The 18,633-nt window shown below is 33.1% G+C and overlaps 2 protein-coding genes across 3 annotated transcripts; both read right to left on the bottom strand.

Annotated features, from left to right (window-relative positions):
* Positions 1 to 12,096: 12,096 nt before the first annotated feature.
* LOC139492792 (uncharacterized) lies at positions 12,097 to 14,327 on the bottom strand (the record flags this gene model as incomplete). The annotated part of the gene is made up of 1 exon (XM_071280946.1): positions 12,097 to 14,327. A coding segment is annotated over one exon (1,059 nt), but the record flags the coding sequence as incomplete, so codon positions are not given.
* LOC139491329 (uncharacterized) lies at positions 14,325 to 17,500 on the bottom strand. Of its 2 annotated transcripts, none has more exons than XM_071278953.1 (2): positions 17,325 to 17,500; positions 14,325 to 16,765 (listed from the first exon to the last, which is right to left on the bottom strand). In XM_071278953.1, exon 2 carries the CDS (start codon positions 16,761 to 16,763, stop codon positions 15,765 to 15,767), a length of 999 nt encoding a protein of 332 aa, XP_071135054.1. In that variant the 5' UTR covers positions 16,764 to 16,765; positions 17,325 to 17,500; the 3' UTR covers positions 14,325 to 15,764. The 2 variants fall into 2 exon arrangements, with proteins under 2 accessions (XP_071135054.1, XP_071135053.1); XM_071278952.1 differs by having other exon boundaries at positions 14,325 to 16,770.
* Between the last annotated feature and the right edge of the window lie 1,133 nt (positions 17,501 to 18,633).

Genomic DNA, 18,633 nt, shown 5'->3' on the forward strand with positions numbered 1-18,633 from the left:
TATGTGGTATGGACACATTCTTATTCAAATCCGTTATTAAAGAAGTCAGTAAATTTACTACAGATAACACTACATTTGTAAATTAGACGAACTAATCTAATCAAAATGTATATCTCTGATTTCGTAATACTTTATGTGTATGAGAAAATTAATATATATATTAGTTTTAATAAGATTGTTGAACGAACGCGTTCAATCTTAGGATTTTATTCTTGTCAATTTTTCCGACCGAGCAGAGCGAGTCGAAAACATTCAAATAGACGTCTTTCAAGCCAAAGTTAATATGTTTGCTATACACACATATGATTTTATTAAACTTGGTTATCAATTGTTAATCAAAAATACAGTCCTAGATAATAAAAAATCATGAAATATTTGGTCTAGTAATAAAAAAATCACACAAAAAACAGTAGTTGCCGGTTGTTGATGTCGTTCTCGCTTCTCGTTTTTTAGCTCACCTGGCCCGAAGTGTCAATGTCTCAACCTTTTTTAATGTGAGTAACTTCATTGTTCACTTAGATTTCGATTTTGATATTGTTTCCATAATAGATTTCCGGTAATTGTTATGCATAAAACCCTATGGGAAAGCACATTGACTAAATTTTCCAAACGTTTATTGGAACCTAATGATTTGGCAAGGTGTTGCAACCTGTAATGTAAAAAAGTTACAGCCGATTGCACTGAGTGTGTAGGCAAAGGTAGCCTATCCTTGGTTAGCTTGCTTGTATTATTAGGTTAGGTAAACTACCCTCCTGTAGGAGTAGACTAGTTCGACAAATAACCAATCAATCTGTCTGTAGGACTAGGCTCCTTCTACAGGAGGGTGGTATACCTTACCTAGTTACTTCATAGTTCAGCTAACAAACAAGCGATCCAAAGATATTACCTTTATCTACACACTCAATGTAATCGGCTGTAATGTAAATGCGGAGTTTGTGAGACCAGGCTCAAGCAACCAGTCGGTAGCAGTCAGTTTTCAAATATATAAAAACAAATATTGCATAAGACTCAAACGTACTTAAAATGTTTTTATCAATATATAACCACTATATCTGCAGTTTTTAAAATATAATTAAGCAGTCAAAGACACTTTTCAATGAATTTTAAAAGTTCATTTCTGGTTTATTTAAGAATTGAATGGGTTTTTTTTGTTACTTCATTGAGGTGTAAAGCGATGACCGAAATACATTTTGTATGAAAAGCGGAAGCGATTCATTCTGAAAATGTACGCACGGTCAACGCTTTTACAACCCTATGAAGTTACAAAAAGAAGCATTCAATATTTATAATTACATGTTTTATCTAGGATCATGAAAACACGATTTTTATCAAGTTTTTATTAAATTCACCTTTGCACTTTATTGTGGGACCTCGTGTCATCATGAATAATGATGTAATGTAACATGAGATGTGCAGTAAGCCAATCAGAATAACGAATTATAATGAAACATACATCTTATGTTATTATTAGTTATATAAAGGCAAAATCAATCGCTTTCGATATATTACGCAGCGTACTGCCCGCTTTACATTTTAAATAGTCAACACTTGGAGTGTTTATAGAATCGTAAATAATTATGATTTTTTTTAATAATGGCAAAATTGCACTATTGGGTGAAATAGCTTTCCTTATTATCGGCATCCTGTCAAATAGTTCATGAAAAGTAATAATAATTCTGCATTAAAAGAAAAGAAAGTTGCACTCGTGCTTTAACTTTTTTTTGCCACACAAAACATTCTACCTCTGAACTAGTGGATTTCGCTTAAATATGACTGGACAAAAGGTTTATTTTTTGTATTCAAAGTATAGTGGGCAAGTAAATTATTTATTAGCTTAAAAAGATTGATCCGTGCTATAAATGAACTTGTATTCAAAGTATAGTGGGCAAGTAAATTATTTATTAGCTTAAAAAGATTGATCCGTGCTATAAATGAACTTGTAATTTTGATCAAGTAGGCCCTAGATCTCTAGCTTACGTTCTCACCTAGAGCAGATAAAAGTATTGCCGCAGAATTTTTTTTATTAACTGTCTGGTAAGGGTTTTTGTAGGGTATACGACCTCAACTTTAGACCTACTTTAGAAAAAAAGAAATAAAAAACACAACACCACCCTGGATTTTTCTACTGTAGACCCCAGCTACCCAGCTTCCCTTTGCACCTAGTGAGGACAATTTTTATTACATTTTCGGTAAGGATGGGGTTCGATGTTCGACCCCAACTTTGGACCTATCTTTGAAAAAAAATAAGCTAAACAGCAACCTTGATTTTTTTCTCCAGCAGACATCAGCTACCAAGCTCCCCTTTACACATTGTTCGGACAGACGTATTTCCGTAGACATTTGATTATTAACTTTTATGTAATGATGGGGTATGGTGGGTAACTGCGGTCCACTTGAAAATTTTTTTACAGGGACTCCAATGTGGTGTGGTCTATGCAGAACAGTTACCGGAAATATATGGTAGTTTGCAAAATAATAGTCTTTTTTTATAATGTGATATGTAAAATGTTGGTAAATAATGAAAGCATGCTTCTGAATTAATAGACATAGAAATAAAGAGAAACCATATGATAACCAATAGCAATCTCCCAGAGACAAACTAACGTTCATTAAGGCAACTGGTATGATGGTCTGGATTCGGGGTTCATAATTTCTGTATTCTTTGATATTTTATGCCATATTTCTCTATTCTTTATACTTTTTGACAATTATTCTCGCTCTTATCATTACATTTTAACACAATTATTCTAGCTATTTTATTTATTTCTTGGTCCATTGTCTCTATTATTTATATTTTTTGTCCGCTATTCTCAATTCCATAATCCCCCATCAACGAAATCTAGTTAATGTCACCTTGCAGTCTTCACAAATAAGCAAAATTAATACCTTATAGGCTCCTAATGACAAACCAATTTAATATCCCAGTTTGAATTGTGAAATTGCGGAAATTTTGAAAATTAAATCAAGCAAAATACATTATCGTCCTCGTAGTTCGTAAAATACTGGCAGATGGATCTTGGTCATCAATTCTAATAATCTTGGATCGACCTTTCTAAACTTAAAAGTAATAAAGTTCACGCATCCATATTGTTGCGATTGCTAAAAACTTTTGCATCCGTCGACATTATCTTCGATTAAAGAAGTATTGATCTGACAACCGCTGTGCGTGTATACTTTGACGACTTTTAAATGAATGACAAATGACAACATTGTCATTTTTTGAATGACAATTAAACTGTGTTGGAAAGATAACATAAATACACTTTCGTTTTTCGTTTTTTGTTTTTGTGAAATCAAAAATGAAAAATGAAAATACTTTTGTTTTTCGTTTTTTGTTTGTGAAATCAAAAACGAAAAACGAAAACACTTTCGTTTTTCGTTTTTTGTTTTTATGAAATCAAAAATGAAAAATGAAAATACTTTTGTTTTTCGTTTTTTGTTTGTGAAATCAAAAACAAAAAACGAAAACACTTTTGTTTTTCATTTTAATTTTTAAGCAATCAAAAACGAAAAATGAAAACACTTTCGTTTTTCGTTTTGTTTTTTAAGAAATCAAAAACGAAAAATAAAAACACTTTCGTTTTTCATTTTGGTTTTGATGAAATCAAAAACGAAAAATGAAAACACTTTCGTTTTTTGTTTTTTGTTTTTGATATTTCAAAACGAAAAATGAAAACACTTTCGTTTTTTGTTTTTTGTTTTTGATATTTCAAAACGAAAAACGAATGGACGCAGATATACACGGACCACGAACGTATTGGGAGCAGTGATTTTCATATTGGGTAAAGCTCATTAATATCGAATAATCGACTTAAATACCCATAATTGACACCTCAGAAAGTTTCCTTTATTAGAAAACAATGGTAAAATACTGAATTTCAAGTTTAAGGATGGATAAAAAAAGGGAGAAGGTTTGGATCCATTAAAACGTTTAATCCCGCTGCAAATGTTTGCACCTGTCCTAAGTCAGGAATCTGATGTACAGTAGTTGTCGTTTGTTTATGTAATATATACGTGTTTCTCGTTTCTCGTTTTGTTTATATAAATTAGACCGTTGGTTTTCCCGTTTGAATGGTTTTACACTAGTAATTTTGGGGCCCTTTATAGCTTGTTGTTCGGTGTGAGCCAAAGCTCCGTGTTGAAGGCCGTACTTTAACCTATAATGGTTTACTTTTTAAATTGTTATTTGTATGGAGAGTTGTCTCATTGGCACTCACACCACATCTTTCTATATCTATATAAGACTATGTATTTTTAACTTATATATTCATGTATACCGGAATTGCTTATGTACGGTTTAAAGCGAAACAGACGTACGTATAAATGTTTACTTGTGGTGATCACCTTTTACACGTTTAATAAAAGTCACATGGAATGATAACATGATTTAATCATGGGGACAATTTTTTAAATACCACGGTGCATGTGTTTGAAAGAAAAACATATAGAAGATATTGAATATATATTTGTTCAATAATAAATATTTCAACTAGTATAGGGACCTACCATTTTACTTGAAGTTTTTTTATGCAGCGCGACAAATTATTTTTTTCAAATCTAACATTATTTTTTGTGGTAATTATCAAAAAAAAAAATTTTCTTCCCTACCTGGCCAGATTAATTATTTTCTCAAAATTCAGAATCAAATAGATTTCTATATTATTTCCGAAAGAAGCATACCCGCCCTCTCTTCATGTTAAATGGTCGGTCCGGGATAAACGATTTTTTTTAATTATGTGTTACAAATTTCATGCAAGGGACAACAAATAATAATAAAAAATAATCATTTGATAACCCCATCCCCCATTTTCCCCCGTCTGTTTCCTATATATTATTTTATATCGCAGTTTATATAGCGGGTATCGATCATCTATCTTTGAGGATGGCATAAGGAGGCAATCATTTGATTCTGAGGGGGCCGGCCGGGCAGATTTGGTCAGTAACATTATTAATTTTTGAAGAAAAAAAATCAACTGCTACAGTAACAAACAAGATTATTTATTACACATACATGTATCATTTTACTGTAAAATAGAATTTGCAGTCCATTTTTTTTAGATGGAAGCCAGCATATTTATTACTTTTTTATCCGTGGCCAATAAATATATTTACACAATCTACCAGCTCCGATTCTAGAATCAAAGGTCGTCCCCTAACCCCCGTTTAGTATGCGGTATTGCTGGTATTATTTCAGATATTTGGTCCGGGGAAAAAGAAGAGTACGCCGAAAAAAAATTTGGAACTTAATACGCTGGAATTATAAAATTATATTATTATATCTTATTTGGTTATTCGTCGTTTATTCAGCGAAAGAACACATAGTATATATATGAACATGACGAAGTTATCGTTAAGTATTCGGTATTGTTTTCTTTCTTTTTCCCCCAATTACAAAGAGTACAAGTGATCTCCCCCCCCCCTTTTTTGTTATTTAGCTCATTCTAAACAACGATCCGGATGAATACAAATTTTCAGTTAATTCTTTCTTAAGCTTTGCATGTATGCACTCAAGGAGGGGTCACTTAGCTTCCTACATATAGGTATATGCAGACGTTCCGCTAGAATTTTGCACTTTTCAACTTGTCCAATTCATGACTGGGTATGAAATTTAAACCTGATTATTTGACTAGGCCAGTTATTTCAGGACTAATATATGACAAGGATCAGGCAAATCTATTTTTTTTTTACCAAAATCAGAATCCAAATATTTTTTTCTAAAAAATATAAGCCCCCATCCACCTCCTACCAGAAAATGCTCCGTGACTAAACTACGACATATAGAATAAAATAGACAGTACGCGGGTCTATCAATAAAAATGTACTTATAATCGTATCGAGATAATTATGAACATTTAGGCATCTTAACTTGAAATTAATGATCCCGCTTCGTGTCATACGGCAAATTAGGTGATACGTTCGTGATTCGTACGTGATTCGTGATCTCATTATAAATTATTACATACACGATAAAATTATTTTCACAGCAAATTAGAAAATCCTTCACGTATGCCGAACATATCAGGTTGGGTTTTTCAATATATATGTGTTGTCAACAAATACCTGCACTGGAAAATAACATTAAGTCAGGGGTAATCCGTAATATATGTGTAATTATATTGTCCACTTAAAACTTAAAGGAATTATAAACTTCCCACCTTCCAAAAAACTATTTTTCATTACGGATCTCTCGTTTCTCGATTTTTCATATAGATTAAACCGTTTGTTTTCATGTATAGCTTGCTGTTTGTTTGAAACAAGGTTGTTGAAGGCCGTATTCTGACCTATGTCATTTTATCTTTTACACATTGTTACTTGGGTGGAGAATTTTTTCTTGGACAATCATACCACATTTTTATACTTCTTTTATCAAGAAAATACATGTTAAGCAATCATTGCTTACTATTATAACATGAGTTTAGATTCCAAAATATGCCTTTGATGAGTTATTATACCAGTAAAACGGTAACAATTTTTCTGCATCAGATGCTAATTTCAACAATGCATGTCACTTCAGTGAAGCTCGGGGCCTAAAGATCTAAATCAAAAGCTTATTAAAAAATGTAGACCTATAATTTAAAAAGGTTTAAAAAGTATAACCAAAGCCGGGCAAAGAATCAGATCTTTGCCCGAGTGAGATACATTCCTTAATCAAAATAATTTTTGATAACAAATATAATTTCAAGTTGGTATTCAGCTCGTTTTACACAACAAATACTTAGCAGCAATTTGCAGATACTTTCGGCAATATTTGATGTACATGTATCACGCACGAGAGAAATGTTTTCAATTTAAATTTGTGCATAAGGGATTATACGGTTAATTCAACAGATACAAATGATCAGTTGCAACATACTGAATATTGTTTAACTAATATGATATTGATATTGTAATTAATTGCACTACAAAATGTTTGTTTATTATGTTTCAAACAGAAACATGAGAAAGATATTTAGCGTAATTGGTTTACAATTTTCCAAAACGATGTTTTAGATTGATTGATAATTTCTTCAAATCAATTTAGTAATATTACCCTAATTAGAATAAGAGTCTGTTTGCTATATTTTGTTACTGATGTTTGACGTGCTAGTAGTGCAAAAGACTATTTCACGGCGATGAAAACGAAATGTATGACATTAAAAGACTACCAATGGAACAAACAAGCTAATAACTAAAGACTAAATAAACTTACAACGCCATGGCTAAACAAAAACCAAAACACCACACATACAGACAAGCTAAAGTACACAAAACACAGCATAGAAAACTTAAGACTTAGTAGCACAAACTCACCAAAAACTATCGGTGATCTCAGGTGCTCCAGAAAGGTTAGTTGATCCTGCTCCACACAACTGTTTCACAAACCACGGGAAATATATAATATATTCATATATATTTTGTTTGATTTACCTACTGGTTCCCAGATATGATCTCTATGTTTCATCTCAGAGAGGGACAGTTGGGAATATTACCAGTATAAATGCACATGGATAGCAGATACATTTAATTCTAAGAATGACCCGAATTGAAGGCAAAAGTAGTGAAGAATTTTAGTATAAGTTTAAACTTGTAGAAGTTCGAGACATATAAATGTTGAAAATATTCCGCACAGCCCTATCTTTTACCTTCGAAAAAAATAGTAGTGCATATGAACATTCTATTCTGAGATACAATTTTTAAGAAACTTATTGTAAAAGTAGTGGCACAGTGTTAGCGGTAATAGGAGTTCCTATGGGAAATTATATTGTTTATATTAACAGAAGTGCAATATTTAGCTCCAGATTTGCATAATATCAGAGACTTATTCATTGACTTAAACAGTTGTTGTTGCTGTTCTAGTGGAAACATTATGAGTCCCTTTTATTGCAAGGGTGATCAGGGGTCTTAATCTTATTTGTAGAACCTTGGTACAATTTCAATACACAAGGATTTCATATTTGCAGGTTTCCATTGACTTGTACGGTCCTTTTATTCATATATATACGAGTAATTTAATCGCTGATAATTGGTTGGTAATTTCAAAACGTGAGACAGTACATACAGGAAAACGCAAAAATACAAAAAAACCGGAAAAAAGAAGAACAATGGGCATTCTGAGAATTTAAAGTACATTTGTGTTTTCCAAACATCATGGTTGTCATTTATCAAATGATGTTATCACCGTGTTTTTTTTCTTCTTATATATGTTGTTTACAAGTTATAATTTTGGTTAAAAAAATGTGCAAATTAATTATAATTTGTATTTGGACTTTGTACAAAAACTGAGGGAATCCAATTAACTTCGAATTCAAAAAAAAGTTGAGAGCGATGCATCAGCAGCATATGAGTCTTTTGCTGTGCATGCATCTAATCACACGCCATATATATGGGTCTTTATAAAAAGAAAAACATGCAAAACTATATTATTTTAGTCTTTTAAAGTCACAGACATGAAAATATATCAAAATTGTACTTGGATATGTTAGATATGAATGTTTTGTGATACACTATTTACAGTTTACAGTACGTGATGTTAAAAAAACATCCTTAATGTTTTCTTATACCCTTGGATATACACGGCCGACACTCAGCTAACCGAGAGATTGGTTGGTTAATCTATATTGAGTATGCGGCTATATGGGCGACTGGTCTGTTAATCGGGTTGGTTATACGTCTGTTAAGAGTAAAACGCACAATTTTATGTTAAACTCTATCAAATATACAGATTTTTTGCACATCATAAGAACCAAATCAAAAAAAAAGAAAAGTGTCTGACAAAATGATATCTATCATAGAATATTTTCCACCTGTAAAAACATTTCATAGTCTGCGCAGTTTTCAGTTAAACTGAAAGGCGTCGCGCAAGTATGTATAATTTATGCTTATACGCATAGCAATTTTTTAATAAAAGGCGAAACAAACAATTTTAGATATCATTTAAAGTACACAAAATAGTACTTTGGTTCTAAAAAATAAATTGACATTAGTAAATATTTCATAATTGTAATATAACGTGAATAATACCACGTTTTAGTGAAAATTATGGGAATACAGTCTGTTAATGGGTTGGACAATTGAAATTGTGTCAGTTATGAGTTATTTAGCCACGGCAATTGTTTTGCTACATTTATATTTTCCCATTGAAAAAGTAAAGAATGAGATGTTCTTGAGTAAAAAAACATGACAACACGGTGCAACAGTATCGTTCTAGTAAGAGCATTTTTATTTTGACTTTCTTTGCATTTTATTGAAGGGTGTGTCACTTCAATATAGCATGATATGGATTGGCCGCTGGAATATGCATGCATTTAATATCAACGTTTTCAATCAGCCTTAATGTTTGAATCTGTACAAAGTAGCACGTTCTCAAATCCGACTGAACGTGTCTTTCTAATACAACACAGGGGTACATATAACGTGTTGTCGTTCTCATATGCACATGCTATTTGTCACTGGACGTTAACCCCTAATTCGTCAGCATCATCCAATTGGTTCTTTTCTTCTATTACTAAATCATATGTTGTTTTCAGATCATTCTAAAGAAGTAAATGGAAAGGAGCGAACGCAGCTACATTTTGTTAACTTAAGTTTTACTTCATTTTATTCCGTTTATTTCCTTTCTATATAAGTGCAGAGGAGAATTGCAGTTGTCCGCGTGTAAACTTCTAGAATTCGTCACCAATATGAGTACATCGCAATCCGTTACTGTTTCAACACCCAGGGATGTTTCATGTCTGTATTCTTAAACAATTATTATTTTTTCTCTCTTTTTTAGAAATGCATCAATCTCTACTGTCCTTATCTACTATTCTATATTCTGCGTCTCGAAGACAATATAATATTTATAAAATTCAATCAAAATCAAATGGCGATGTTGATACAAAGATGGCTGGAAATTTGATAATATAACAATTATAGCCTATGTATGAGGTCAATACAGGATATTTCGACCCACAGAAGTATGTTGACCTAAGACTTCGTCCTCAGTCAATATACTTCTTTCAGGTCAACATATTCTGGTATTGCCCTCATACAAAGTCTTTAATTGTATATTATTCCACTGTTTATACACATTGATAGTTTAATCAATATCTGATTGGTTGAGACTATCCCACGTGTCATTGAACCAAATTAATCTTCATATATCCCTGAGGCACGGGTAATAAATGTATATTATTCTTATATTTTAGCATCCCAATAATTTACTTACTGATGTTTAGTTACATTACGACGTTCATCTCTGATTTATATACTGGTTACCAATGAAGATGACAAATTGGTGTCATTCATTATTTAAACAGAATCCATACGATATATGCTACCATTCTTGGATGAAATTAATATTACTTTAATATAATACTTTTTGAAACCATTTTTATCAATTTTCAATTTCCATTGTCTAAATTGTTAATTGATCATTTGTTGCTATCGTATATTTTATGTTTCATTGCTCATGTGTTGTTTCCGAATATTTGAGCTGCTCGTCTTGAACCTACCCATTTGATCCGATAACACCCTATATAGCAATAAAATTATATTTTTGTTGCCATTCGTAACTCTTAACAGACCAATTAACAGACCGGGTTTTATACATCCGACTCATTAACAGACCAGGTTTTAAATAAAGATTGATTTATGTCACCAAAATACAGATTTTCGTGTAGATTTTTCACACAAAGATATCAATATGGTTAACAAACATAATGCCTGTCTTTTTTCGATGTTCAAAATATTGCATGCAAGTGAAATCAACCAACGTGTCATTTTGTGTACATTTTATGTGTGTAAAATGTGTATAAATTTATTGATGAGTAACCCGCCTTTTCATTTTATAGATCTTACATCGAAACTAGAAAAATAACTAGATATCATTGAGATGGGAGCCATCTCTGTGGGCCCCGCTGTGAATAATGTGCATTAAAAAATTGTATCTTTACCATAGGACATTGGTTTGTCAACTGAAATCAAAGTTTTTGACCTTGACCTTTGACCTAGGAAGTTGTAAATAAATTATGACACACCCTTTGGTGTTGGTTTATAAACATGTCAAGTATAAACTTTGAAATCATAACGGTTCTCAAGATATAGAGCGGACACGATCTTCACCACAGGACACAGGGTTGTCAACTGAAACCAAAGTTTTTGACCTTGAACTTTGCCCTATTCAGTCGTTCATAAATTATGACACACCCTCTGGTGTTGGTTCATATACATGTCAAGTATAAACTTTGAAATCATAACGGTTCTCAAGATATAAAGCGGACACGCTCTTCACCACAGGACATGGGGTTGTCAACTGAAACCAAAGTTTTTGACCTTGAACTTTGCCCTAGGCAGTCGTTTATAAATTATGACACACCCTCTGGTGTTGGTTCATATACATGTCAAGTATAAACTTTGAAATCATAACGGTTCTCAAGATATAGAGCGGACCCGATCTTCAGCACAGGACACAGGGTTGTCAACTGAAACCAAAGTTTTTTTACCTTGACCTTTGACCTAGGAAGTTGTACATATATCATGACACGCCCTCTGGTGGTGGTTAATAAACATGTAAAGTATAAAGTATGAAATCATAATGGTTCTCTAGATATGGAGCGGACACAAAGTGTTACGGACGGACGGACGGACAGACTGATCACTATAGGGCGACCCGCCTTTGGCGGGGCCCTAATAATTACACCACTGGATTCAGTATATTGAATTGTTTTGTTAGACATGAATAATGTTGATAATAAAAATATATTTAAAAAGTTATACAATGAAACATGCTTAACTTTCAATGATTTTCTCGATAACACCTGATTAACAGACTTTAGCCAACCCGATTAACAGACCAACCGCCGATATAGCCGCATACTCAATATAGATTAAACGACCAATCTCTCGGTTAGCCGAGTGTCGGCCGTGATATAGCCAGAATGAAATGTAATGTGTTTTACTATAATACCTTTCAGACATGAAATAGGCTTATAAGGTCTTTCCACCTTTCTGTGGTATTTGTATTTGTTCTGATTATTTTTTTTTCTTCCGCATAATTTTGTTCTTGTGATAAATATTTGTTGTGCTATATGTCGCTTAGATATTTCTCATATTGTATGTTATAAGAGATAACACATGTTAAAAATAATATATATTTATTGGCGAAGTAAGATCACGGCTTCTGTCGGTTACCAACCCATGAACAAAGGGTCTTTGGGTAACCGTAAATTAAAATTATAAATCAAATCTTCAAAATATAATAGATAATTAAAATTGAAATAAAACTAGAATGTAATGAAATTATGAACTAATAGTGTGCTGAATTGAACCCTGGCAACAGATGTCCAAAATCAACATGAAAAACTACGTTTGAAGTGTAAATGAAGAAATGGATTAATGTTCTAAATTAAATAATAATAAATCAAGTTTATCGGTACTGGTGCAGCCTATAAAGTCCGCCACTAAACAAATTCGAAATTTTCTGTCATAACAGAATGTTTCGAAAATTGTTACCGCCAACCAGTACTATGAAGGTGATTTATTTGAAAATAAAAAACCTGTATGTTAAAGAATCTGACCGCCGTGACTACAAGCTAACAGATTCCCGAAGCCATGGACCTACTTCGCCGTTTTGTGGACAAATTGTATGTGAAAATTTTATAATGTCAAATAAACCTTGCTGTAACCTATACAAAAACAAATTATTTCCGATATCTGATAAATGAACACCGTCTAAAAATAAATCTGGGTTGTCTTCAGATATTTCTGGATATCTAATATAAGCACCGCCATGTTTGATGATATATGTAGCTACTAAACTATTTAATCTAACTCTAGTTCTGTTCAAAGATCTATGTACAATCTCATTCCTGTATTTCAATCTGGGTAAAATTTGAGACCAAACAAATTTTGAATTTGGTAGTAAGACCCGAAGGCAATCAATTACTTTTAAAATATCGTGTCCTAATACACATGACACTTTTTGTCCGATATCATTTCCACCACAGTGAAATACTAATACTTGCGGGGGTTCTTCAAGTGTAAGCAAATGTTTGACTTTGGGTATTATCTCACAAATCCTCATTCCACTTTTTCCTTGCCACCATATTGTAGATTTTATTCGTTCCAAACCTAAATTTACACCATCGACAGACTTTCTAGCATGTACAAATGCATGTTTGATGATTGAAGAACCCACCAACCAAACACTCTTTTGTTGACCTGAAAGTCTTAAAGTGACGATCAGGCGAGTATTCAAATTTCAAATCAATTATGTACAATATATACAAACAAATAAATGATGACACATATTAAATTTGACTTGCTAACTTTAGCGTTGGTATTCTGATATATGTTTTATAAGCTTTTGATTCCCAACGACCAAAATCCTGAATTTCATCATCAGAAAACCCCATTTTCGAAGACTGAGATGCAGCTCCGATCCTAAAACTATGACTTTGAAAATTATCCGATGTAATATTCGCCACATTCAGAGCTTTCTTTAGAACAGCGTTAAACTGATAACGTGTAACATAGTGACCACCGAAGTGTATGAATGCAGGACCAATGGTTTTGGGCCTGGCAATAAAATATTTCTTTAATAAATGAACAGGACATACATGAGAATTAATTGAAGGTATAATTATTAAACTACCTTTGCCTAACTGATCAGTTTTTGAAAATTTAAGGTTGATAGAAACGTTATTGTCTGAAAAACTAAAATCATCTAACGACAAAGTGTGAGAATGTGCCAGTGATTTATTGACTACTAATTCCCCTATCCTGAAAAAACCAAAATACGCCAAACTAAACAACCCCGAAAACAATAAGGTCTCATATTGTGAGAGACATACAGATGGTAATAGTGAAATCAATTTATCTAAAATCTGTGGTGTAATTGGCAATCTTGAATCCACTCGTTTGTCAAGCCTTTCCATTCCAATTAACCTTTTCTTAATTATAAAATTGTGAGTGTTATCAGTAATATTTAACATTTTACATTTAAAGGCTATACCAAAAATATAAGACTTGGCAGTAGACGGAGCATAACCTCGCACAGATAAATATGCTATAAAGTTACAGATAACATTAAGTGAGGGTGGCCAAACAATGGCATGTCCGTGTGAAGATCTAAATTGATCAAATGACCTGACAGCAGTTTCATAAGTGTCACTTGTGTTTGGTGAGATTGACGCCGTTAACAACTTGTTGGATTCAAATTTGAGATCACTTGAAGAAAAGACTGTGGGACCTTTTCTGGTTCTTGTAGCGCCTCTGGTGACATGCGACGAAACCGTGGCCACTGTTGACGAGAAATTGCATCCGCAATACAGTTTTTGTTTGATGTAATATGCATTGCTTTGAACTGAATATTATAAACCATAGCTTGTAAGACTAAAGGACGAAGAATATGCATTACCCTTCTTGATCTAGACGTTTTAGAATTCAGGATATGAACAAGTGCTTTATTGTCAACGTGTAATATAATTTTCTTATTCGCAAAGATCGCATACCACAAATGAAAGGCTAAAACAATAGGCAATAACTCTAAAAATGTAATGTCCTTTAATATATCGCAACCTAACCAATATGACGGCCAAGGAAAGAAAGCCCAATTAGGATGTGAATACGAAGCACATCCACCAAACGCACTCCCAGCACTATCAGTAAATAACTCCATATCAACATTTGATATCCAATCGGAATCGGGAAAATAAAATTTGCCATTAAAACAATCTAAAAATAACGACCACAACATTATGTCTTCCTTAATTGACGCAGTGAGCCTTATATGGTGCCTAGGATTTGATATTCCTGACATTGCATCATAAAAACGTCTGTTGAATGCCCTACCCGTAGGGATCACTCTCGAACAAAAATTCAAAATGCCTGTAAAAGACTGGAGAACACGTAATGTTGTTCTTTTTTTGCCTAACAAATTTGAAATTATTGTTTTCAATTTCAGCAATTTCTCTTTGGGAATTTTTACAGACATTTCAATTGTATTAATTTCAAGCCCCAAAAAAGTAAGAACATGAGTTGGACTGACAGTCTTGTCATGTGCCAAAGGAACTCCTAAACGATCACATAAACAATCAAATTCACTCATCAGGTTAAGGCAAGTTGAATCAGTCCCCGGGCCTGCAAACAAAAAATCATCTAAGTAGTGTATAACACTTTCCGATCCCGTTTTGTCCTTAAAGATACATTCTAGAAATGTTGAGAATTTCTCAAACGTTGCGCAAGACAGACTACAACCTTGAGGCAAACAGCGGTCCACGAAGTAAAAGTCCAAAAATTTGAAACCCAATAACTCGAAATCATCCGGGTTTACTGGTAAAAGCCTAAATGCCGAGCTGATATCTTTTTTTCCAATTAGGGCGAACTTTCCTTGGCTACCCACCATATCTAGTGCATGGTCAAATGGCGTATAAGTCACAGAACACAAGCCCTTATCAATATAATCATTTACGCTTAAACCGTGTGGGTATGATAAATGCTGTATAAGCGTCCAAGAACCATCCTTTTTAGGACATAAGCCAATCGGAGACAATCTTAGATTAAAAAGTGGTATATTGTTAAATGGACCAGCTATTCTTCCCAAATTAATTTCTTTCAATAATTTTTTTGCAACTTCAACTTCATTGTCAAAAACAGAAACTAGATTTCTACAATCAGTAGTCATCCTAGGTCCAGTATAATTTAGACGAAAACCTTCCAAAAATCCCAAATATAATTCTGAAGCAACTGTTTTATTACTATAATTTTCCAGAAACTTGCAAAGAACATCAAATTTAATTGGCGTATTAGCGATTGAATGAACCGTGGAAAGGTGGTCGCTGGAATCTGACAGCTGCCCTTGGATTAGCACTCGAGCCTCGTTGCGAACTGTTATTTGGTTGTCCAGCAGCGAATCTAGGACCACGCCTAAAATTAAAATTTGTCTGAGCACCATATCGTGTACAGTTTACCGATGGGTGAATACCTGAACAACGTAAACAACTATGTGAATAATGACAGTTAGGCCTAGTACAGGATCCATTGTTATAATCATAACATTTATACGCATTAGTTACAGGGTTTGGATTAAGTTGTGTGCTATCATCATACATGAAGAGTAACCAAAGCTCTAAATCAACTGTTCCCCAGTTACAAGACGGCATTCTTATTTTTTTTAAACGGAATTGCTCGTCATACCTCTTCCAGCCTAAACCGGGAACCCTACTAGCTCCCAGTCGTATGTTACTCATGTATTTCAGAAGCCCTCTTGCCTCTCCCAAATGACTTGACAGGTAAATATCAATGAAAATCAGAAATGCATCAGTCCACTGACTAATACTATTAATCTTGACTGTTGATGCTTTTGGTTTAGATTGTAGAACACCATCTTTAATTATTAAAGTATTAGAATTATCATCAATAGGTACTGGGTTCGACAATAAACAACCCAGATCAATATATTCACCATTTAAGATTTTTTGTCTGATATTGCAAGAAACATTATTACCCAAATCATTGCTGATGCTAGCAATTTCATGTACAGAATTAACATTAGATTCAAAATTTTGAAATGTACCTTGTTCATTGATGGTTTGTGAATACGACTCTTCATTATTCGGTAAATCTACTGAACTGTTAAATGTGGTAGATGGTCCTGATGCATTAGATGTTGTAATTTGCGTCCGTGGCGGCACTACATCATGTTCTGTTTGAGACAGTGCAGCTGTCCTGTCATTATCAGTAACACGGGCTGTTCTCCTTCTTTTAACTCCTTTTCCCCTCGCGACAGTTTTTCCCCTAGGCATCACTAACCTTCCAATAAATAAACACAGTGTAAAATAAAAAATAGTTACCAATCCTAAAATATATGTTTAACTAAATATAAAAGTAAACATGAAATAAACAACGCGATATCTGTGACGGAAAAGAATTGATGATAAATCAATTAATCAAATGTCAATTTAAAGCATTTACTAAATATTTCTTAACGGAAGCATAGTTAAGTATAATTCTCTTAAATAATTTGCAACATCAAATAGCAATTAGGTGTACAATGTATAATTGTATTGTCTAGCCATATTAGATGACTCCCGGCAAGCATCGAATATTAAATATGTATTACATACCTCATAGGAAGTTGCCAAAATAATCTGCATAACAAAATGCAATTAGCGTGGATAGCATCAACAGTAGATGCCTCAATAAAAGACAAAGCAATAATGTGAATGAAACTAAAATTAAATTAAATTAAACATCATAATTCGTTATATAGACATATAATAAACATAAACAAATAAAATCGATTGAATGTATTAAAATTAATATCAAGTAATCATGTGTATAATAAATTAAATCAATAGTCTGACCTTAGATCAATATAAATCCTTGAAGATAGCGTTTGCAATATTTGTGATGAGAATGCAAGAGCAGTTAATTTATATGTAGTGTAATAAATTTAGACATGCGCGTCTGCTTTGACCTGCTAATGAACTATTGCTGGTCTTCCTCTGATAACGCGATTTAATGGTCGAGCCCTTTAAATCGAAATATACACGGGTTGGCTAAAGTCTGTTTATCAGATAGCAACAAATGATCAATTAACAATTTAGACAATGGAAATTGAAAATTGATAAAAATGGTTTCAAAAAGTATGATATTAAAGTAATATTAATTTCATCCAAGAATGGTAGCATATATCGTATGGATTCTGTTTAAATAATGAATGACACCAATTTGTCATCTTCATTGGTAACCAGTATATAAATCAGAGATGAACGTCGTAATGTAACTAAACATCAGTAAGTAAATTATTGGGATGCTAAAATATAAAGAATAGAGAAAGAATAATATACATTTATTACCCGTGCCTCAGGGATATATGAAGATTAATTTGGTTCAATGACACGTGGGATAGTCTCAACCAATCAGATATTGATTAAACTATCAATGTGTATAAACAGTGGAATAATATACAATTAAAGACTTTGTGTGAGGGCAATACCAGAATATATTACGGATTACAAATGTGTCGAGGTTTGTGATTGGATAACAACAAAGAGATGTCAGTATATATTCAGGAAACTGCCGGGGTATATACGACGTTTTTATCCCCAATTGGAACCTCAAAAACGTCATCATAACACCGGTTACTATGTGACGTAGTCAAAAGCTATCAGACTGTCAGAGGCTCACAGAGGGAAAATAATGACGTGCTTCATTCAATTATACATTTTTGATAAACTCTAAGCCGGGAATGTCACAGTATATACCCTGTCTGAGACCTGAATAACATATAATATTGACCTGAAAGAAGTATATTGACTGAGGACGAAGTCCTAGGTCGACATACTTCTTTGGGTCGATATATCCTGTATTGACCTCATACATAGGCTATAATTGTTATATTATCAAATTTCCAGCCATCTTTGTATCAAAATCGTCATTTGATTTTGTTTGAATTTTATAAATATCATATTGTCTTGGAGACGCAGAATATAGAATAGTAGATAAGGACAGTAGAGATTGATTCATTTCTAAAAAAGAGAGAAAAAATAATAATTGTTAAAGAATACAGACATGAAACACCCTGGGTGTTGAAACAGTAACGGATTGCGATGTACTCATTGGTGACGAATTCTAGAAGTTTACACGCGGACAACTGCAATTCTCCTCTGC

Source organism: Mytilus edulis, chromosome 10 (genome assembly GCF_963676685.1).
Source record: "Mytilus edulis chromosome 10, xbMytEdul2.2, whole genome shotgun sequence".
Taxonomy (NCBI): domain Eukaryota; kingdom Metazoa; phylum Mollusca; class Bivalvia; order Mytilida; family Mytilidae; genus Mytilus; species Mytilus edulis.